Source organism: Neomonachus schauinslandi, chromosome 12 (genome assembly GCF_002201575.2).
Source record: "Neomonachus schauinslandi chromosome 12, ASM220157v2, whole genome shotgun sequence".
Lineage (NCBI taxonomy): Eukaryota > Metazoa > Chordata > Mammalia > Carnivora > Phocidae > Neomonachus > Neomonachus schauinslandi.
In genome coordinates, this window is record NC_058414.1 from 16,260,841 (window position 1) to 16,283,582 (window position 22,742).

At 45.4% G+C, this 22,742-nt stretch overlaps 1 protein-coding gene across 1 annotated transcript in view; it reads left to right on the forward strand.

The window, feature by feature from the left end:
* LAMB1 (laminin subunit beta 1) overlaps positions 1-22,742 on the forward strand; it is a 70,726-nt gene that overhangs the window by 9,152 nt on the left and 38,832 nt on the right. The window contains exons 6-13 of the mRNA XM_021682939.2: positions 4,804-4,992; positions 5,081-5,144; positions 8,810-9,012; positions 11,398-11,518; positions 12,988-13,176; positions 13,428-13,607; positions 13,742-13,854; positions 15,331-15,410. Coding sequence (XP_021538614.2) covers positions 4,804-4,992; positions 5,081-5,144; positions 8,810-9,012; positions 11,398-11,518; positions 12,988-13,176; positions 13,428-13,607; positions 13,742-13,854; positions 15,331-15,410 — 1,139 coding nt within the window. The remainder of the gene's footprint in view (positions 1-4,803; positions 4,993-5,080; positions 5,145-8,809; positions 9,013-11,397; positions 11,519-12,987; positions 13,177-13,427; positions 13,608-13,741; positions 13,855-15,330; positions 15,411-22,742) is intronic.

The following is a 22,742-nucleotide window of genomic DNA, read 5'->3' on the forward strand; positions in this document are numbered from 1 at the left end:
ATGCGATCATTTCTATCTATGCTGATGCTTGGCAGGTAGTGATTGCTCTACAAATATTTCCTGACTGAATAAGTAGATCGAGGAATTCAGCCATCTTCTTCTGTAAGAAACTGCCCTAGGCCTTGTGGGAGATTTTAAAGATACCACGGTTGCTTTTCTGCGGGACCTTCCCACCTATACTAGGGGTGCGGGGGAAACACAGACTTGCAAATAACTTATGTCACGGGGGGTGCTGAGTGCTCCAGCAGAAGGTCGGACGGTGCACTTTCTGAGCACGGAGGAGGGCGAGAGTAGTCTTAGCCTGGGCCGAAGCAGGAAGCTTCGTGAAGAGCGATCTGGGACTGCATTTGACCTGGGTCGGGAACGGTGAGCAGGATCTCCGTGGGAGGAGGTGCAAGAAAAGCCATTCTTGGCAGAGGACACCATCTGAGAGCAAAGCGCTGGTGGCGGACAGTTCAGGCAGGGTTTGCCTCGAGCACGGGGCTGTGAGGGGCAGAAGGAAGGAAGATGACAGTCAGGAGGACCGGGACTCCTGGCCGAGGGGTGCGAACTGTATAGGAAATGGGGAGCCGTTGACAGGGAAATGAGACTATTTCAGGAAGGTCGCCGAGAGGCAACAGAGGACGGCCCGGGACAGTGAGAACCGAGGGCTCGTGGGGAGGCCCCCGTTGAGGCCTGTGTTAATGGGGGGCTCACCTAGGAGACTACTGGTGTGCATGCAGAGACGGGCTGACTCTTGCGTAGGAGGGAGCTGCCCCTGCCTTCCAGGGAGTCCTGGATGTATTGCCAGCAAAGCTTTTTCAAATCACACATGTCCCCTTGCTGCCATACTCTTAGCCTCCACACTCTTAGCGTCCACTGCTACTGCCTTGGAGAATCAGCACTCACTTTCTACGGGAGGCCTCGGTTGGACCCTTTGTAATCAGAGGTTCAGCCGTGAATCGGAGAAGGATGAGAAGCAGAACGACAGAAGGGAGGGCAAGGAGAGGGATGAAGCAAAGATCTCTTGGCTGTCCAAGCTGAGTAAGCAGGAGCGTGGCAGTGGGGTGACAGGAGCGCGGACAGGAGCGGGTGGTGGTGAAGAACACGTGTTTGCCACGGAGATAGCTGCTTGCTAAGGGGAGTGGGTTTTCGTGGGCCAGCGAAACTCCTGTAACCTATACATGGAGTGTTTTGGTCGATAGCCAGGTGTTTCCAAAATCATAGCTCTTTTATGGAGTAGAAATTCAGAGGTGGCCGCGCTGCGGTGTGAGCCCTGAGCAGGTTGTTGAGTAAGCAGACTGTGGAAGGGCCTCCATTCTGAACATACCAGTATTGTCCTGGGTTCCAGCAGCCTCCTAAGTCCACAGGAAATCGGAGAACTCTGTCAGTGGCCCTTTGGGACTCAGAAGCTTCCAGAAAGGAGGGAGAAAGGAGCACAGCCAGCACTGGCTGTAAGGCGTTTCCTCTCTGCCCCCCTGTGACGCGGAGACATCAGGCTGCTCTGTCCCTAGAGGTCGCCACCCAGGAGGCAGGTCTCCTGGGGAGCTTGTCTTGGCTGAGGTAGTTATTGGGGTTTCCCCCCCCTTACTTTAAAATCCTTCACATACTCTTGAGTTTAATAAAGTACCATTTTCTTACATTCCTGAATAGGTAAAAAAAGGTAAAAATCCAAGCAACTAGTAAGTGAATAAGCCAAGGATCTGTCAAAGTGTGACCTTCCATTTTCTGATCCTTGTCTCCTTTGATCTGTGCAAAAGACCATCAGGATTATTAAGAAGACAGAAGGAGGTCTGGGAATGCACTCGTCTCACCATTAGTGGTCACCCAGATTTCTCCCAAGCATTGGTTTTAATTCAGAAGGGAGGGTCTGTTCAGGTTCTGTTGGCTGGGCTGGCTCAATTGTCCTGTTGTTCTCCCTGCAACAGAACGTGCCTTCCATTTCCCAAACGTCCGTACCCCCTCCTCGGGCACGGAGGCCTGGGCCCCCTGGTAGAGCTCATCCTGCTTCGTCTCTTCTTTCCAGTGCACCCTGCCCACCACACCCTACCAAATCTCTGTCCTGCCTCAGTTTCCAAGAGTTTGGCCTTTGTACTCCATCCTCTGTGACGTCCGTTTGCTGGTCTGCTATGACGCCATCAGCCAGGGAGGCAGAAGGTTGGGTTTGGGCCTCATTCAGCCTGGGTTTGAATCTAAGCTCTGCCTCTAGCTAGCGAGTCAGTGAATGTGTCTGAGCCTCAAGTTCTCACGAGTAAGAAGAGGGTGTCGTGAGGGTGTGTTAGCTTCCTGGGGCCGCCATAACGAGGTACCCCACACTGGGGGGCTTAAACCACAGAGGTGTGTTGTCTCACAGCTCTGGAGGCTTGACGTGCAAGATTGAAGTGTGGGCCGAGTTGGCTCCTCCTGCGGCCTCTTTGTTTCCTTTGGAGATGGCGGTCTTTCCTCTCTCTCCCCTTGGTCTTCCCTTGGACACGCCCATACCCTAGTTGTTGCTGCTTATAAAGAACGCCAGTCCGTGGGATTAGGGCCACTGTAAGACCGCCTTCTTTAATCACCCACGTAAATACCTGATCTCCAAATACAGTCACATTCCGAGGGAGGAGGGCTTAGGTCTTCAACATAAGAATTTGGGGAGGACACCATTCGGCCCATAACAGGAGGTTAGGAAATGATGAATTAAAGTGCCTGGCACCACTCTCTTTCCTTCTTTGGCTAGCCCTGTGTTGATGCATTTTCTGGAGCAATGGCTTCGGCTCTTTTATCTTGCCCTTTGCTTTTCGGGAGGAAATCGTACCTTTGGAGGTTTCAAATATCGTATGCCAACAGTGATTCCCAGATCCACGGTTCAGGCTCCGTTGGCGCAGCTGGGTGCCAGACCACTGTTTCTGGTTGTCCAGTGGGTGTTGCTTGTGGATGCTTCACGTGTTACTAGTCCAGAACCAAACACCTTCCTTCTCTTCTGTGGCTTTGCTCTTAGCACGGTTGTCCCCCACTATCCAAGCTCAAGTGCCCGTGTTTCTCTCCTTCCCTCCCTTTCCACTGAAACCTAACGGATCACCAAGTGCAGTTCAATATATTTTACTAAATTCATTAAGTTTTCAGAACAATTGCATCCTTTCTCTCTGACCATACTGTAATGCTTGAGTTAGGACCTTCATCTTTTTTTCTCTCAGTTGGTTTCCTTGTCACTTGTTTTTTTTTCTTTCTTTTTTTTTTTTTTAAGATTTTATTTATTTGACAGAGAGAGAGAGACCGAGAGAGGGAACACAAGCAGGGGGAGGGGGAGAAGGAGAAGCAGGCTTCCCACGGAGCAGGGAGCCCGACGCGAGCCCGACGTGGGGCTCGATCCCAGGACCCTGGGACCGTGACCTGAGCCGAAGGCAGACGCTTAATGACTGAGCCACCCAGGCGCCTCTGTCACTTGGTTTTTTTTGCTTACTGTTTTTTCCATGTCCAATAACAGTGCCCCAGGATTATTTTTGTAAAGTGCAATCTGATCATTTCATTCTGTCCACTTAAGTCTTTCGGTGTTCCCCTTTTGTGGCATAAAAATAAAGGAAACCCCTTCGCATAGCCAACAAATTCCTTCCTCCCCTGCCCTAGTCAACCTCTGCTGCCACCTGCAGCCACCTCCACCCGCCGCCTGGAAGACCCCACCCTTTTAGGATCCAGTTTGAGGCCATCTTGTCTCTGAAGCATTCCCTAGCTTGTGTGTGTGTGTGTGTGTGTGTGTGTGTGTGGTAAAATACACATAACACAAAATTTGCCATTTTAACCCTTTTTAAATATACAATTCAGTAGCATTAGGTGTCTTCACAATGTTGCGCAACCATCACCACTATCTATTTCCAGAGCTTTTTCATCACCCGAAATATAAACTCTACCCATGAAGCAATAACTCATCATTGCCCCCTCCCCCCAGCCCCTGGAAACCTCTAATTTACTTCCTGTCTCGGTGTACTTGCGTACTCAAGACATTTCCTATCAGTGGAATCCTACAATATCTGCCCTTTTGTGTCTGGCTTCTTTCACTGAGTAGAAGGTTTTCAGGGTTTATCCATGACGTAGGAAGTATCTGAGTTTCTTCTTTATGGCTGAATAATATTCTGTTGTATGTATGTACCGTGTTTGGTTTAACCATTCGTCTTTGATGGATACTTGGGTGGTTTCTGCCTTTTGGCCATTGTGAACTGTGCCTCTGTGAACATTCACGTGCAAGCATCTGTCTGAGTCCCTGTTTTCCGTTCTTGGGGGAGGGGGATAGCTAGGAGTGGAATGGTGGGATTCTGCAGCTGCTCGAGTTAGTCATTCCTTCCTCTAGCTTTCCCGGAGCACACTGTAGGAGACCCTGCTGTGGTGTTCTGTATCCTAGATGATTTCTGTCTGTGCTTCCTGGGGCTGTCTGCAGCCTGCAGACCGCTGTCCGTACCGAGCACGGTCAGCACACAGCTGCCGAATGATTACACGAATGAATGATGAGCAAGCAGGCAACCTAACCAGTCCTATTATGGATGGTGACTGACTCTACCAAAGAGTGTTTGCTGTGAAGTCCCGCTTATAATCAGCTTCTAAAGAGAAACAGCTTACTAATCTCCGCTGGGGTGGGAGAAAGTGCAACATTGCGAGGCTTAGACACTTGCCTGTAAGAGGAGGCTCCGTGCAGTAGCCTGAAGGATTTGAAATCCAGCCACAGTCCGCAGTACCAACCACATGCCGGCAAGGCTTGTGGCTCACGGCTGAGTGATGTGTTCATCTGAGATTAAAAAAAAAAATACAGATCACCGATAAAAAACATCAAATGAGCCTTTTCTACCCCGCCGTTAGACATTCCGTCCGGCTGCTATGCTGATAGAACGATCGTCTGACTTTGGGAAAACCTGGGGCGTGTACCGATACTTTGCCTATGACTGCGAGAGCTCATTTCCAGGCATTTCTGCTGGTCCCATGAAGAAAGTGGATGATATAATCTGTGATTCCCGCTATTCTGACATTGAACCCTCAACGGAAGGAGAGGTTTGTTTGCTTTTCTTGTTTCACATTCTGCTTATAAATCCTTTTTGATCATTGCAAAAATACCCATTACTCTTGTATCTATTTTTAGGTGATATTTCGTGCTTTAGATCCTGCTTTCAGAATAGAAGATCCTTATAGTCCAAGGATACAGAGTAAGCTTGTTTTCGAATAACAGCTTTGATGGAAAACAGCAATCATGGAAGAACTCTTACCCAGAACACTGCTACCCCGAATCTAAGCATTCAGTGCTAAATCCATCCTCTTTATTTCCTTTTATCTCCACAATACCCAATCAGAAGTCCTTGAAATTGGCAGGAATCAAAGTCCACCCTGACTGGGAATACATTTTGATTAGAGTAAAAGATTTATGTCATAAGTACTCAAACAGTTATGCTGGTCATAATACCTTATTTTATTGCTCAGTATAGTATATGTGTATATAAATAAATATAAATATATGTTACAGATAACATATATAACATATAACATGTTATATAACATGTACTATATAACCTATAATTTGTGTATATCATATAACACGTATATATAAATTAGGGTACAGATTAAGCTGTTGTAACAAAGGGTCCCAAAAAATACAGTGACTCAAATAAAATAGAAGTTTATTTCTCTCTTATGAAATCATCCAGAGAAGAAAGGTAGCTCAGTTGCTACAGGTAGGATTACCAGATAAAATAAAGGCTGACGCCCAGTTAAATCTGAATTGGAGATCAATAGCAAGTTATTTTTTTAGTATAACTATATCCCATGGAATATTTGTGACTAGTACAAGGATATCCCATGCAATATTTGTGGTTGGTGTGACTATGTCCCATGTGATATTTGAGACAGACTTTACTGAAAAAAATATTGTTTATCTGAATTTCAAATGTAACTGAGCAACTTGGATTTTTATTGCTACATCTGGCAACCCTAGCCATTAGGCCACCCAGGTCCCTTCTGTCTTGTAGTCTTTATCTGCATGGTTGGAGCTGGACCAACGCTACCATGTCGTTGTCCCAACCTATGGGATGGGAGGAAGAGAAGGGCAGATGACATGGAAGCTGTACGTCCCCTCTGTTCACATCCCATTGGCCAAAATTAGTCACATGGCCAACCTCAAGACACACTGAGAAACCTCTAGCTAGGTGGCCATGTGCCCTCTCACACTCTTGCCTGGGGCTCTTCTTGTCAGAGGAAGAAAAGAAGAAAGAGTACTGGGGAGAAATCTGAAGTGTCAGCCATGCTCAGTATGCTCAGTCAGATGAGGATTGTATTCCCATTTAACAGATGAGGAAACTGAGGCTCAGAGAGTTGGAGTAATGTGCATAAGGGGACAGTCAGATCCTGAACCCCTATGTTATGATTCTAAATCTAAATTTAGAATGTTTCTAGCATGTAATAACCATGCCTCAGTTATTACAGAATTACATTTTGATCATCTTGGAAGGCAAAATATGCACTATTTAAAAGAACGAGGTTTGGAGTCTGACAGACCTGGGTTTAAATCCCAGTTCCAGCAGATCATAGTTCTGTGACCTTGGGCAAGTAATCTGCTTAAACCTGTTTCTTTTAGGCTCTGTTTTTTCATCTGTATGTAGAGATAGTAATATTGACTTGAACATCATTATGGAGGGAAAATGAGTTCTAGAAACGACCTTCTGACGTGCCTGACCCACAGAAAGTGTTCAGTGAATTGAAGCAGCTGCTGTTCTTGATGTTGCCACGAGCCGTGGCCTGGGTCTTGCGTGGACCTGGTCCCCATACCTCGGAGAGAGGGGATGAGACTCCCTCTCCTGCTACTAAGGTGTAGTCGGCTGAGCAGAGGCAGGGCTGATTCTTGCTGATCGTTCCCAGCTGCAGATGGCCCTATTTGAAGCTAAGGCACCATAGACCCTCCCAGCGTGAAACATGGAAAAGTAAAACGGAAAGCATCCAGGAAATATTGCCAGAAAAGTGATGTTTCCCCACTTAAATTAATTTTACACGCGGCCCAGACTATCTCTGGTCTGTAATTTACTTATTCATTCTATTATAAAACAAATACTGATGGCACATCCAGCCCTAGGCCATTTCCGAGTGAGCTCTGTGAGGCGCGCCCTCTCTGCTCTCAAAATCCAGTTGGGAGAAATGTCCACATGGGCTCCACAACAGACACTTCGTGGGGTCCTAAAAGGACTCACGGTCTGCTCCTTCTTGGGTGACATTTGCAGGACTTGGGGAATGTGTCGCCATTATAATTCTCATACCTTTTTTTGTTAAATGGCCTCAGAAAAATCTTGTCTGTATTCGAGAGGCATCCGTTTTAACTGATAATGCTTTTGATTGACTTTGTCCTCCAGGGAACAACTCAAGTCTCTTTAGTTGGCCCTGGTGTTGAGACCTCGGCGCCTCACTTCAAAAGTGAGTTTTGCCTCACACCAGCAGCCCATGGACAAGGCTTGGTTGTTGTTAACTGTGCTAGGAGAGAGGGGAAGAGCATATTTGCTCTTCTGCGGGCTCCCACAAAGATCGGTTCAAGGGCTCCTAAACACTCCCGCTGTTCTTGCGCTTCGCCGTCTGGCCGCTCGTCAGTAGGGGCTTGTGCTCGCTCTGTGTGCAGGAGGAAATGTTGGCATTCACGAATTCCATTCAGCTAAGTAGTACCACGCTTTCTCTGTTTACTTTTTGATTTTACAAAGAGCCTAAGTTCAATGCATGGGCTCATGGACTATCCCTTTCAACCCACAGCTATTTCTACAGTCTTCATTGTAAGCTGTGCATGTATTATAAGCCGTTAAAATTGTATTTGGGCTTTGAAAGTTTCTGATGCCCTGGGCCAACGCCCTGTTATCCTGTGTGGCAGATGGGCATGCATCAGCACCAATGAGGGTAAAGCTTAGGAGCAGTTTCCGGCTACGCAGGACTTGGGAGGACTGATGGACTAATGAGTCTTTCGGGGTCCACTTCAGCAAGAGCAACTCAGCCATTGATGGAAACACTGGTGGAGAAGGATGAATGGCTGGCTCTTGGTTTACCAAGTTACTATGGAATATAATTGATGGCCCCACTTCTGTAATAAGCATAGATCTATAGACCCAGGAGAGAAAAGAAAAGAGAAGAGAAATTGATTCTTAAGAACCTAACTTAATATTTAGGAAGAAACAACTTGCCCCAGCCTCCTAATACTGAGCTCCTTTATCCTTATGTCACACTATGGATGACAAACTAGGACAAAAAAGTGGGAGACTGTGATGTTGTGTCAAAATTTGGTGGAGATCTTCTGTCCCTGGAGAGCGGTTATTCCATAGTGTTTTATCTGTTTTAGTAACTTGGATTTCATCTGTGCGGTGGGAAATTTCAGATAGTATTTTTTTTCCTCCAGAAATAAACACAAAAATGTTCCGTCCTAACTACCTTGTAATAAGAGAACTGGAGTGTGTTGATAAACCCTTTCCCACCTGCATGGAATCCTCTGGTTTTGAGACTGGTGCTCATTGCTGTGGGCACTGGATGATACTGCAATCGTTCAGATTACTGTGTGCTAGAGGATTCTGGCAGCCGTGCAACTGCGTTCTTAAATTTCTCTGCTTTCGTGCTTCTTCCTGAAACAGTCAGATGCTCCTTCTAAACTGGTGAGGAGAGAGCAACTCTTCTCTTTTCTAGACGCTGTCCCGTTATGTCGAGCTTCACTAGTATGGCCATTGAGACCCTACAAGCGGGTAGCCTTTACTTAAGCCATTTTTATTTGTTGTGCCTTTCTATAGAGAGATGTTGTATAATTGCAAATAAAGTCTTGCGTGTTTGATCAGACTTTCCGTCTTCTTGGTGACCTTCGTAGATCTATTAAAAATCACCAACTTGAGAATCAAGTTTGTGAAGCTACACACTTTGGGCGATAACCTTTTGGATTCCAGAATGGAAATCAGAGAGAAGTATTACTATGCAGTGTATGATATGGTGGTTCGAGGAAATTGCTTCTGTTACGGCCATGCCAGCGAATGTGCGCCTGTGGATGGATTCAATGAAGAAGTAGAAGGAATGGTAAGCAAGCACTCTGGGGGGCTTTCTCCTTTATTTTTTTTTCTTTTAAGATTTATTTATTTATTTGAGAGACGGAGAGTACAGAGGAAGAGGGAGAAGCAGACTGCCCGCTGAGCAGGGAGCCCGACGCGGGACTTGATCCCAGGACCCTGAGATCATGACCCGAGCTGAAGGCAGATGCTTCACTGACTGAGGCACCCAGGCGTCCCATGCACTCTCCTTTATTTATTTATTTATTTATTTATTTATTTATTTATTTATTTATTTATAAAGATTTTATTTATTTATTTGACAGAGACAGCGAGAGAGAGAACAAGCAGGGGGAGTGGGAGAGGGAGAAGCAGGCTTCCCGCTGGGGCTCGATCCCAGGACCCTGGGATCATGACCTGAGCCAAAGGCAGACGCTTAACAACTGAGCCACCCAGGTGCCTCGAGGCTCTCTCCTTTAGACAGATGATCCCAAAAAGCAATTTGAAGCTAGTTTTACCTTAAACCTTTCACAATTTCTTGGGGTTTTATTTTTCCAGACTGACTTAGCTCTTTCCACCATACTGGTGGTTGATGGTTGGTTTTCTCTTTGCTAAATTTCTGGGGCTATGAGAATATAAGGGCTATTTATGTCAGAGACAAAGAATTAATTTTTGGAAGTTATTGCAGCAGGGTGCTGCGACAGTATATATTTTTTGAGTCAGTAAAGATTAAGAAGTTTTCTAAATCGCCATTACATCTTCCTTTTCTTTAGGGAAAATTAGACACCACAAGCATGAAGTGATCTCAGCCCAGAAAACTGGGGCATTTGAACCTGGAACCATAGAATATGATTTAGGAATCCAGTGGGCTTTGTTCCTTTATATGTTTTTTCTAGTTTCATTCTTTTCCCACCTTTATGCTGTGTTGTCAATTCATGTATTTCTAAAAATTGGGGATTTGGGTGATTGCCAAACGGATAAAGTTAGGGTATTTTACCTGTTTCTAAGTGAACTTTGCAGAACCGTAATTTTTACAGAACCGTAGGATTTTAGAGCTCAATGGGATTTACTCAACCAACTATCCTTATTAGAAGGGAGCAGAGATTAAATAGCACACCAGAGGGCCCTAAGTCAGCAGCAGATGGAAATTCATGCCTAGCTCGTCCCATTCTGCCCCAGGGTTCCTTCTGTCATTAGACTCTGGGCCTCCCTTGATGAATTGTGCCTTCCTTACTTGCTGTTTGCTTTGCCAAGATTGTTAGTCCTCATCTCAGAAGGTCCAGGATTGCATGCATTCAACTGGTTGAAATTTCTGCTCTCCATTTGTTCCACTTAGAACACTTGCCCTGTAGATAAAGTTGCATTTTTTAGCAGACCCTAAAGGGAGGACATGTCCCTGTAATCTCGTTGCTACATCTTTCAGAGAATGCTAGGTACGTAGTATTTACTTTTCAGCATAGCAAATCTGGCGTGCAGCTCATGTCCTGTAGTCCTGTCACTATCAGGGGTCTCAGTACCATGTGCTGTTGGTTTAGACACTGTAGAGTCCTGTGGTGTGTGCTTTGGAACTGTTTTTTTATTCTGTGTAAAACTAGCTCGTAAGGAGACGATTTTACTCTTTTGCTCACTTGCGTTCCTGTCAAGGTGAGTCCAGGACAGACCTGTCTGTCCTGTTCCTGAATTCCATTCTGTAGAAACTAGTGTTAAGGTGAGGTGCCCATGCACACGCGTATTTGGTAGATTGAAAGAATTTATCTTTTACATGCCTCAGGGGCTTCAGCATAGCTTGCTGGAGACACAATGCAAAAGAGCACATCCTGGGCCCTTCCTCAAGCAAAATAATTTGTATTTTTTTTCCTGAGATTTTATGTTTCCTTTCTTAAAGAAAAAAAAGGTAAATGTGAATGTAGTAGATGATTAATATTGTGAATCTCATTTTGGTTTGGAAAAAACAATGAAGTTCTGTGCCTGAAGTCAAAAACAAAAGAAGCAAAAAACCCATTCTTTCATGTGGCATAGTGGTAAAACGTGCCGCAATGTGAGTTGGTTTCCAGGTGGTGTATATTATAACTTTTGTTGATTTATCTTAAAATAGGTTTCTTTTGGGCATAGATTTTTTTTCTAAACTCTTTAGTAACTAGGTTTTTTGTTTTGTTTTTTTAAATTCTTAAGTGACTGATGTTGTGCATCTGGGTTCTTTTCATTGATACTTCGATAAAATATTTCTTGAGTATCTGTTGTATAATAGGAACTATTCCTAGAGATGGGAGTTGGAGCCATCAGAAAGACAGAACTCAGTGTGGATAGGGACAAAATAAAAACAAACCCTCATTTTGGTGAGCTGGAGATGAGGATGTTTATATCTTCCATCGGTCTGCCTCTTACTTTGCTCTTTCCTGTTTCTCTAACTTCCAAGGTTCACGGGCACTGCATGTGCAGGCATAATACCAGGGGCTTGAATTGTGAACAGTGCATGCATTTCTACCACGATTTACCTTGGAGACCCGCTGAAGGTCGAAACAGCAATGCCTGTAAAAGTAAGTCTCTATTGGAGGGGCATTTTGAATCCACTCAGACTCCAGTATCTTCTGATTAGAGCCACTGTAATAGTACATTAGTTTGCGAATGGAAGAAAAGTGACTACCCTTTGACCAGCTTTACCCAGATACTCTTCGGAAACCAATATCCACTCAGTTTAAAGAATGCATGAGTTTGCTGAATAGCACCCGTGTGTTTGGCAAATTTCGTAGACGATGGAGATGGTGTGCCTGCTATTGTACCTGTCTTGAAGGCAAGATGACCGTGAGAGAGAAATGAAAGGAAAATATGGCCTGGTAGATCCCTGAGGTCTAAGAGATACAGAACAGAGTTTCTGGCCTGTTTCTGTGCCAGCCCGCCCAGCGGTATTCTCTGGGCAGAGGTGTAGTTTGAAACCCGCCCCCACTGCCCCCCACAGTGATTCTGATATGCTCTCCTCCCCTCAAGGAGGAGCAGTGTGCCTGCCCCTTCCCCCACTGAGGACTGTTCTAGAAGTTCAGAAACCAGTGAGGGCTGGAGTGATCAAGGCTTGTTAGTACGTACAACCCAGCGGCCTTTGATGATAGCTAAGATTGTTTAGGTAAGAAGAAGAAAGAGAGCTAGGGGGAAAGTAGGAGGGAAAGAAAAGTTCAGATAAGGAGAACAGCACAGAGCACAAGGCCCCAAGGACGTTCTTGTGACCAACACAAAGTCCACACTGGGGAAATGATTCCAAGGTTTAATTCAACCGGTGTGTCACGGGCAGTTCTCTGCTAGGCATGAGGAGGGTCACTGGTTGTGACACAGCCCCTCCCTATAGGAGGTTATGTTGCAGGGGGAGACAGAGGAGGCCAGAGTGTAGAGCCCCAGGAGGGCCAAGCCGAGCTAAGCTCCATTTCGAGAAGACCAGAGTCCGTGTGGGTCACTGAGCAGGGAGTGAGATGATATTAAAGCCGGGTTGTACCAAGGGGACTGCCCAGTGGGCCTGCAGAGGGTCAGCGTGTGCTCAGAAGGCCAGCCAGATGGCTCTTCAGGAGACCTTAATTCTCCCTGAAGAGCCTGGTTGAGTGTGCTGGTGGGAGTGGGGGAGAAGGGAACCAGGCCTTCACACCCCGTTCCTTAAAGCTGGCAGTCCAAACAGGCTTTCCCAGGAAGTATCGCCTAGGAGATCCTCTGGGGTGGTGCGTTCTGGTCCCACCCCGTCCTCCACCTGGTGGCCACCTCCTGTTGATAAGCCACCAGGGGGACTTTCCCCAAAGGTTTTTACTTTTCTCTCCAAAGAGGGCAGATTCCTATTTGAGAAAGCTCACACTTGGAGGGTTTCCAGAGTGTCAGATGGATGTGTCCTTTGTCATGGGTGCCTAATTGTTAATTGCCATTTTGCCTGAACTTCATCCCTAGTTTCCAGAATGTGCTGCCTCCCAGTAACCCATCCTCCATTGGTAAGTCGACTTCAAAGTCTTTTCTTGATGTGGGTCTTGTCGCGCAGAGTGTAACTGCAACGAACATTCGAGCTCATGCCACTTTGACATGGCGGTGTACTTGGCCACTGGAAACGTCACTGGAGGGGTGTGTGATGAGTGTCAGCACAACACGATGGGACGCAACTGTGAGCAGTGCAAGCCATTTTACTTCCAGCACCCAGAGAGAGACGTCCGAGACCCTAACCTCTGCGAACGTACGTGGGGAAACGGCATGACATAGGGCCTCTCAATTTGAATGGCCAGGGGGTCACCATCCTTCTCCTGGGACTCCTGGTGTGAGTCAGACTCTGCTGTATTTGAACTGTGGTGGAGGATGCTAGAAGCAGAAGCTACCTGGCAGTCCTGCCTTCTTTAGTCTATTTCTGTGACATTTGGAGGGTGGAAGGAAACACACGTGTTGATACAAACACACACGTTGTTACCGGGTGCTCTTTGTTCTTCTTAGGATGCACCTGTGACCCAGCCGGATCTCAGAACGGGGGAATCTGTGACAGTTATACGGATTTTTCCGCTGGCCTCATTGCTGGTCAGTGCCGGTGTAAATTACACGTGGAAGGAGAACACTGTGAAATTTGCAAAGAAGGCTTCTATGGTTTAAGTGCTGAAGATCCATTTGGTTGTAAATGTAAGTATGTTTGTGAAAAAGTCTGAGAGTTCTCATGTATACAGTTCCCATTTTACTTTGCAGCTCTAAATCCAGACTACCCCTTGGTACTCACTTGGTTTGTATTTCTTTACTTCATTTTATCTCTAATAAAGCTTGTGCTTGCAATCCTCTGGGAACGATCCCTGGCAGGAATCCTTGTGATTCTGAGACCGGTTACTGCTACTGTAAGCGTCTGGTGACAGGACAGCATTGTGACCAGTGTCTGGTAGGTGAATCCTAAGTACTTGGGATGGGTGGTTTGTGCATGTGACATGGTTCGCCTTTGTAGAGTCCACTGTCACCCTTCTATATAAATATTAGAAGACGCAAACAATTCACAAAAAAATTACTCATGAATAATTTTGACAAGATAGTCACCATCACCGTTAGAATTGTAAAATAAAACCACAGCGAAATACCATTTTCATAGACAAAAGTAACAAGTTTTTAAAAATGGGGTTGCTAACTCTTAGGACCTAATGAAGGGCTGGTCGTCTAAGCTGCTGATGGAAATGCACATTGGTTCATAGTTGGCAAGAAAAGCATTTTGGAAGTAAGTAGCCTGTAGAAATGGGCATACCCTTTGACCCAGTAATCCCACTTCTGGGTATCTTTCCTAATGAAATAAGCAGAAAATTGGACAGAGGTGTATTCACCAGAAGACTCATTGCATCTCATACTAATCATGGCCAAAAAACTTGGAAGCAACGGTGGGGAAAATAGTTAAGTAAATTTGGGGGCTTCTGTACAGAGTGATATTTGGTTGCCTTTGGAAATGACAAGAGCATGAGGAAATGCTTATGCTGGTATTAAAAAAAAACACACACAGGATGTGAGTAGTATCTTAATTGTGCAGGAAAAAATTGCATCAAGAAAAACAAAATCTGGAAGGAAATACACCAGAAAATTCACTGTAGTGATTCTGGGTAGAGTGATTACAAGAGTAATTTTTTAAATTACCCTCTATCTTTTATAACATTCTTGTGATTTCCTTTATATTTGTGAGAGGGGGTCCACTGACCCTAAATTATGTTTATGACCAGTAAATATGTATATTTGCATATATCCAGATAGATTCTTAACATAAATTTCTGAAAGTCTGCTTTAAATGAGTGCACCTGGCTTTTGGCTTTTATCTGCTCATTAGGAAATGCATTTTTGTCGAGGTACAGAGAGATCTTCTCCCCTCTGTAGATTCTGTCTTTCTTCTCTTTATTTCCATCTCTAGTGTGCTCAGAATTCAGTGACCTCCTCACCTTTCACTTGTGAAAATACTTGCTTTATGCTGTTTGGGAATAGGTAAATCCTTTGAAGAGCTTTGCTTATGGAGTTTCTGACGGGCTGAACTCAGGGAAAATGTAAAGGCCTGCCAAATATTTGCCAAAACTCTCTTACTGCCAGAGTACTTTTAATGAGGAAAATTGGTATCTTAGCTGCTTGCTCGTATTTACTATCGGACAAAGGCTATTTGCTCGGGAGAGAAACTCCTCTGCTCTGGTGTTAGGTGGTTATGACCCCGGTGACCTGCGGCCTGGGTTTTAGTTCAGAGTGCTCATGCTTATTCCTCTTGAAGGCTTTCTGCTTGCACAGCATGAAAGAACATTTGGTAGAACAAGCAAGACACGCCATAACTTGTTTCTTGTTGAGTCTATTGTGTAATGACAGGAACCCACCTTTAGATGTTAAATCTTTTGTTGTGCAGCCAGAGCACTGGGGCTTAAGCAATGATCTGGATGGATGTCGACCTTGTGATTGTGACCTTGGAGGGGCCTTAAACAACAGGTGAGTGAAGCCACACATACACCCGTGTTTGTGCTCGGTCTCCCCAGAGAGCCCTCCCAATCTCTAGGAGCAACATGACACTCAGTGTCTCTGAAGAAGAGGTGCAAAGGATAGGCACCTTTAGTTTACCTGGGATCTTCATGTTTTCAAAGATTTAGTCATTCCAAGAGTTAGCTTTGAAGACTCCCAAGTATGTTTATGTTTCTTGGTTTTTAATAGTGTTGTTGTTATAATTTATGGTATGTTTTAAATTATGGAAACAACGTATGCCCATTAAAAAAAAAAAAAATCCTGGTGCCTGGGTGGCTCAGTCGGTTGGGCATTTGCCTTCAGCTCAGGTCATGATCCCGGGGTCCTGGGATCGAGTCCAGCATCGGGCTGTGCTCAGCGGGGAGTCTGCTTCTTCCTCTGCCCCTTCCCCTGCTTGTAATCTCTCTCTCTTTCACCCTCTCACCCTCTCTCTCTCAAATAAATAAATATTTTTTTAAAAATTAAAAAATCTCAGGCGCCTGGGTGGCTCAGTTGGTTAAGCGACTGCCTTTGGCTCAGGTCATGATCCTGGAGTCCCGGGATCGAGTCCCGCATCGGGCTCCCTGCTCGACGGGGAGTCTGCTTCTCCCTCTGACCCTCCCCTCCTCCCTCTCATGCTCTCTGTCTCTCATTCTCTCTCTCGCAAATAAATAAAATCTTTAAAAAAAAAAATTTAAAAATCTCAACAGTTAAGACAGGTATCCTGCCCTTTCTCCCCCCAGGATCCACGGCTACAAGAATATTAGTATACTAATAGTACACTATTCTGCAGCTTGCTTTATTAGCTGGAGATCGTTTTTCATTTCAACGGTATTCATGGGCCTCTTTCTTCTTAGCAGCATGTATTCGTCAACCTCTTTCTTTGTTTTTTGTTTTTTTGGTATTCCAAAATGAGGGGCGCCTGGCTGGCTCAGTTGGTAGAGCATGCGACTCTTGATCTCAGGGTCATGAGTCTGAGCGCCAAGTTGGGTGTGGAGTCTACTTAAAAAAATAAATTACTGGGGCGCCTGGGTGGCTCAGTCGTTAAGCGTCTGCCTTTGGCTCAGGTCATGATCCCAGGGTCCTGGGATTGAGCCCCGCATCGGGCTCTCTGCTCGGCGGGAAGCCTGCTTCTCCCTCTCCCCCTCCCTCTGCTTGTGTTCCCTCTCTCGCTGTGTTTCTCTCTGTCAAATAAATAAAATCTTTAAAAAAAGAAAAAAAAAGAAATTACTAAAAAAAAATTAAGAGGGGTACCTGGGTGGCTCCGTCGGTTAAGCGTCGCCTTCAGCTCAGATCATGATCCCAGGGTCCTGGGACCAAGTCCCGTGTTGGGCTCCCTGCTCAGCAAGGAGTCTGCTTTTCCCTCTCCCTTTCCCTCTGCCCCTCCTCATGTTCTCTCTCTCGTGATCGCTCTCTCCCAAATAAATAAATAAATATTTAAAAAATAAAAAAGTTGGAAAATGAACTCCCATTTTGATTGTGTTAAGAAATCTTCTCATTTTCTTCTTCTTTCTGGTTTTATTTATTTTTTTCAACTTGAAACTTTATTGGTGAAAATTGCATGTGATCATTTTTAGTTATTGAAACACGTTGGTGTCCCTTGAAGAGATGAGACGTGAGGCTCTACCAGAGATCAATCCCGGTATGCATTTGGCAAAGATGTTAGATTTGTGGGAGTGAAATTAACCACCTCTGAGTCAAAGAGAATTTCTGTCTCTGTTTGTAACTGGGTTAGACTGCGAACATCTGGTAGAGAGTGTAAGTGACTGCCGAGGGGATAGGCAGATGTTTCCTTGTGGCCTGACTCTCCCCTGAGACAGCAAGCTGAATTCATCAAGTGAGCTCCATGTACTAAAAAACCCCGACTCTCCCAAGATTATTTCCCGACACCGTAGCGGTCTGTGAGAAGGAACGGGATTTTAGGCAGCAAAAATATCTTCTCTTTGGCCTCCGTATTTGGGTTTGTTCCCTGCCAGATGCCGCGGTAACTTGGTACAGCATGTAACCTCTGGAACTCCAGGGTGAACTTCTGTTCTTAGAAAACCTCCAGAGGGGAGGAAGCAAGAACAATTCCATAAAAGCAGGGAAGACAAACTGCTGGTCTGCTTCTGGAATCATTTCTCCAACTTTGCTTTGTGACTACCAGAACATCTGCTGGCTTCCTTTAGTCATTGCTTGCTTAATGCAAAGCTGTCCTCATTCCTAAAATCCTTGACTAGATGAAAGGGGCATACACGGTTCTTCACATGATTTCATAAACTCAGGAGTGTCCTTTGTGCCTTTACCCTAAGTGGTTTCTGTTCCTCACACTCCCTTCCTCTGTTTCTCCATTCCACACATGCTTCCTGTCTTTAAATCCACCCACACAGAGCCCCTGGCCTGTCCCTCATTTCTCCTGCCAGAATTTATAGAAATCAGAGTGTGCTAATCAGGAGAGTTGGCGAAGTAAAAAATTTTAGTGAAGATTTGAAGCACGGAATTTGATCTTCCTAGCATGATTGATGACATGCCCTATCTTTTCACATCACTGATGGGGAAAAGAAAGAACCTTTACAGATTTCTCTACTCCTGTGACTCTGCAGTGTTTGGTAGTGATCCTCTTCAGTTTCCCCCGACGAGGACCGTCTTTAGGAGTCCCGTAGGGTAATAGAGGCTCTAACTAAGTCTTCCGAAGCACTGATTCTCCTAGGAGGCACTTGCTGAATGATTGATTTGTTGCAACCATACATAAATATCTTCTACCTTTGCTCTGCCTTGGGTACATAGTAGGTATGGAATAAATGTTGATCAAGTAAAAGAATTTGAGAAACAAGATATTTACGATGTAAAAACAAAACATGCACTCCGAATCTCTAGATGCAGTCCCAGACGTTCCTTAGGTACTTCGGCCAGGGACAGAATTCAGTGTCAGAACCATGTGAAGTGGAATAAGTTTAAAAATGTTTTGTGTAATGGGCTGAATGGATTTTTGTAGAATAAGAGCTTAGTAATCCATGTCTATTATGTTGACAGGTAATCTGAACTTCGGAATATTTTACTGAAGTAAGCCCTAATTTAAATAATGTGATTTACGCCAGGCGACTGAAGCTTTGCCTAGTAGATAACCTACTTTAATAAATAAATCAGAATGGTTGCTAGGTAAATGCTACTTGTTAATGTTTGAAAACTATAAACAATTTTATAGTATCCTTCAAAATTATTGCATTAAATTTAGAACTTTGGTGTTTGGCTTGAAGCCCACCACTCTGTTGAAGACTCCTTTCTGGACTGAAGTCCCCAACCCTCCTTTGAGGTTTCAACACCACACTGCTTCTCATCTCTTTTAGTACTTACTTTATTCTGCTCTGTGTTATCGCTGTCAGTATTTTAAAAGGTCTTTGGACAGGGATTGTGTCGTCTTTGTTTTTGCATCTCTTTTCGTACTCAGCATTGTGGGCTTTGTAGGTGCTCAATAAATGAAATTTATTATACTTGGGAACCAGAGCAGAAGTTAATCCGTATTTTCACCAGTGTATTGAATGATAATGGTATCTTACCCATTGTTAATTACTGTGATGGCTGGATATAAAGAGATGATAGAACACATTTAAGAAAATAATCCTAATTGGTTGGGGGGTTGGGAGGGAAGCTACTCTGGCAAAACAGATGACATTGACTGCTGATCAGTGTGGAACCAGTGCTTATTTGTAATCAGAATTATGGAAGAGATACCAGTGCTGACCAGAGTGTGGTTCTCATGAATGATTGTTTTTTCCCTTTTTTGTGCCAATGTCTTAGTGATAGAGAAAAGTTGAAACTATACAGTATTTTCTCTGCTTATCACTATTTAAATAAAATAGAATTTCCCTTCCAATAGAGTTTTTATAAATAAGTGGCTAATTTCTACATTATGAGAAATCTGTGTTCTTAGTATTATCTTGGCCTTCACCCATGGAGAAAAAAAAATAGGGCTTGTATTAGTCTTCTATTGCTGGCATAGTAAATTACTGCAACTTAGTGGCCTGGAACAACATAATTATAATAATATAATAATATATTATAATAATAATAATAATAATAATATAATAATATAATAATAACAACATTATTATCTTACAGTTCTGTATGTCAGACATGGCTGGGCTCACTGGAATAAAATCAAGGTGTTGGTAGGGCTGTGTTTCTATCGCAGGGCCCTCGGGGAGAATCGCTTTCCTGCTCATTGGACTCGTTGGCAGAATTGGCAGAACTCAGTTTTTGTCAGTTGTAGGATGAGGTTCCTGACATCCCCCCTGGCTGTCAGCTAGGGGCCGTTCCCAGCTTCTAGAGGCTGCCCACATCCCTTGACTCCATAGCTTCCATGTTCAAAGCCAACCACAGTGGGTCAGATCCTCCTCAAGTCACATCTCTCTGCCCTACTTCTCTGCCTGCCTTTTCTACTTCTAAGAAATCCTGAGATTAGATTGAGCAACCCTGGATAATCTCTCCATTTTGAGGTCCTTAACCTCAATCCCATCAGCAAACTCCCTGGTGCTGTGTGAAGTAACATATCCACAGATCTGGTGGGAGTGAGGATGTGGACCTCTTTGGGGGCCATTATTCTGCCTGCCCCAGGGCCTGACTTATTTTGTCTTATGTCATTATTCTACCTTACTGATCCAACAGTTGGAATCTGTATCTAGTTACAGAAAAATTTGTTGGTACAGAGGTTGGGGGAGGACATATAAACTTGACAAGTGTACCATTTCTATGTGATAGGATTTTTACTTGAACACAGGAAGGATAATTACATGTAATCTTTTGTCTCACTATGGAGGAGGTAGGATTTGAACTTCATTTTTGAAAGCTGAGAGAAGTTTGGGAGGTGTGATGGGGGGCAGGAGGGCCTTCTGGCTGGGAGGAGGGTGAAGGCCCAGAGATGGAGTGAGTGTGGCACATAGTCAAGACCTGGTCTGACCGTGACCAGCTCTGCTCACATTCCTCCATGACCCTTCTTTGCGCCTGTCATTCCTGTCCTCTCTCTGCCTGTCATGATCCTCTGCCACCTTTGGAACATGGCCTCCTCAGTCCCCCAAGCCGGTGAACTGTGGTTCCTCTGCTGCCTGAAAACTTCGCTTGTGGCCCTGTTTCGGCACTCGCTGCACTTTGCTTTGTTGTCGTGGTCAGTTGCTCGACTGTTTATCTCCCCAGTTAGACGGTAAGCTCTTTGGGGCAGGGACTATTTCCCCCCCCCATTTTTCTTTCCGCATATCCTTTCAAAATAATGGAGTTACCAAAGAAGGTAAGGATTGAGTCAGAGGAAAATTGACGACGGACTAACACGTGAGCCTACGGACAGCAGGAAGCACAGGTCCCAGGGCCAGCGTTGGCTCGGTCAATATTTGCGAAGGAGGGCGAGCAGTGTGGCTCATCGGAAAGCAAAGGGCGGGCACCAGAAAGAGTAGCCGTGGTTTTCAGAGGATGGGTTGTCGAGGCTGCTGGCAACCAGGCAGAGGCATCACCACTTGATAAAAGCAGAGAAGTCGTTGTGGGTTTTGAGGAAATGCTGAAGGCAGCGCTGGGGGAAGGTTAGGTTGGCGGTGGCTGGCGGGATGGACGGGGCAGCGGGGAGAAGAGTGTGAGAGGCCCACACTGCCATGTGGGAGGCCACCAGAGTGACAGGCGTGGCATGACATGCTGGACCATGATAGTGGCAGTGACAACAAGACTTGGGTATCAAGGATGAAGGGCAGGGAAGGTCTCACCCCAAATCAGAAGAATTTCAAATCTGACAGAAATAGCAGAGCTGAAGGAATGTCAGTGTGAGAGGCAGTTGGGGACGAAGGTGAGGCAGAGAGGACAAGCGGGCCAGCCAGGGGAATGTCCCCTTGGTGGCTAGAAACGCACAGGCAGGGCCCAGCTGGGGCAGGGCCAGAGCTTCTGTGCCCAGGGCGGGGGAAGCCACAGGAACGCGTTCGCTACAGGAGTCGCTGTCGAGTGGAGCCGGGCCTGTGGGAGACAACCCTTCACCACTGTGGACACAGAGAGGTGCAGGATCGCCAGGGCAGGTGTGGCGGGACCTCCTTTCACGTGATTGGGTTCTCGTGAGTTGTTTCATCTTCAGAATTAGGAATCAGGCGTCTCCTCACCTTCATTTACTTGCTCTCTAGTGATGGCCTGTGAAGAATCTAGTTGTTTTCTCCTTTGCTGGCTCGTGTTTTTACACACGTGTTCCCTCAGGAAGCGTCTGCTGGGGAGGGAAGAAGGGTTTTCTCTTGTCCGTAGGATGAGATGTCCGATGCCTGAGTTTCCGAAAATGGCTTTTGTGGGTGGACTGTGCCAGAAGAGGGCTAGCTCCCACTTGAAACGAGGGCTCCTCCTCTGGGAATTGGCTACGGGATGTTAAGCACTCATATTCCTGTATGGTAGGAACCGTTCACGTGATCTGCGGGAAGAAGACTTGGACGGGACCGTGGGAGGGCCGTGGGGGACGTTGGTAATGAACCTCGGAGCATTCCATCTTCCTAGGAGTTGTAACTTGCCTTGGATACTTGGTTCAAAATGAACTTTGGGATGAGGAAAAAATTTGAATTCTGGGAATGGGTTTAAAGTAACAATTCCAAACCCCATCTTGACTTGAATGAAGTAAGAATGGGTGTGTATAATTTGGTTTCACCTTGTACCCAAGGAAAAAGAGACATAGGCTAAGAACAAAATGAACACGTTATAGGCTATCTAGAGGCCTTTATTACCTGAAACCGTATGTTTAATTAAAAAAAAAAGTTTTATCTTTTACATGAAATCCCCTATTTTTCTTTTTTTAATCTTTTTTATTCAGAATGCGTATCCTTCACGCATTTATTTGTTCAGCCAGTGTTTGAGTGTGCTGTGTGTGCAGGGCACTGGGCCAGGTCCCGTGAGGGGGCACGGGCATGACTGAGGTGAAGGAGGCGTCCAAACTTTTAAGCAATTTGCTGTCTAGCAGGGGGTCAGATGGGTCTGTCAGGAGCTACACTACAAGAAAGAAAGCGATAAATGTCTGAACAGTACAGATAAAGAACAGCAGAGGCCTCAGAAGGCGCCACTTGAGAATAGCAGGAACCAAAGGGGAGTCCACGAGAGGGAGGAACGTTGGACTGGACTTGGAAAGACCAGCAGGATTTGAAAACCTAGCGCCTCAGCTTTCCTGAGCAGCTGCTACGTGACAGGCTGTGTTGTACATGTTGTGACTACATCGTTTCTCCTGCAAGGAGGTGGTGGCGGGAAAGAGAAGGCGGCTCATCCTGTGGGGTGGAGAGTGTAGTCTGGAGATGCCACAGCAGGAGTCCTTTGTGAGCCGACTCTTGAGAGAACAGGCAGCTCTTT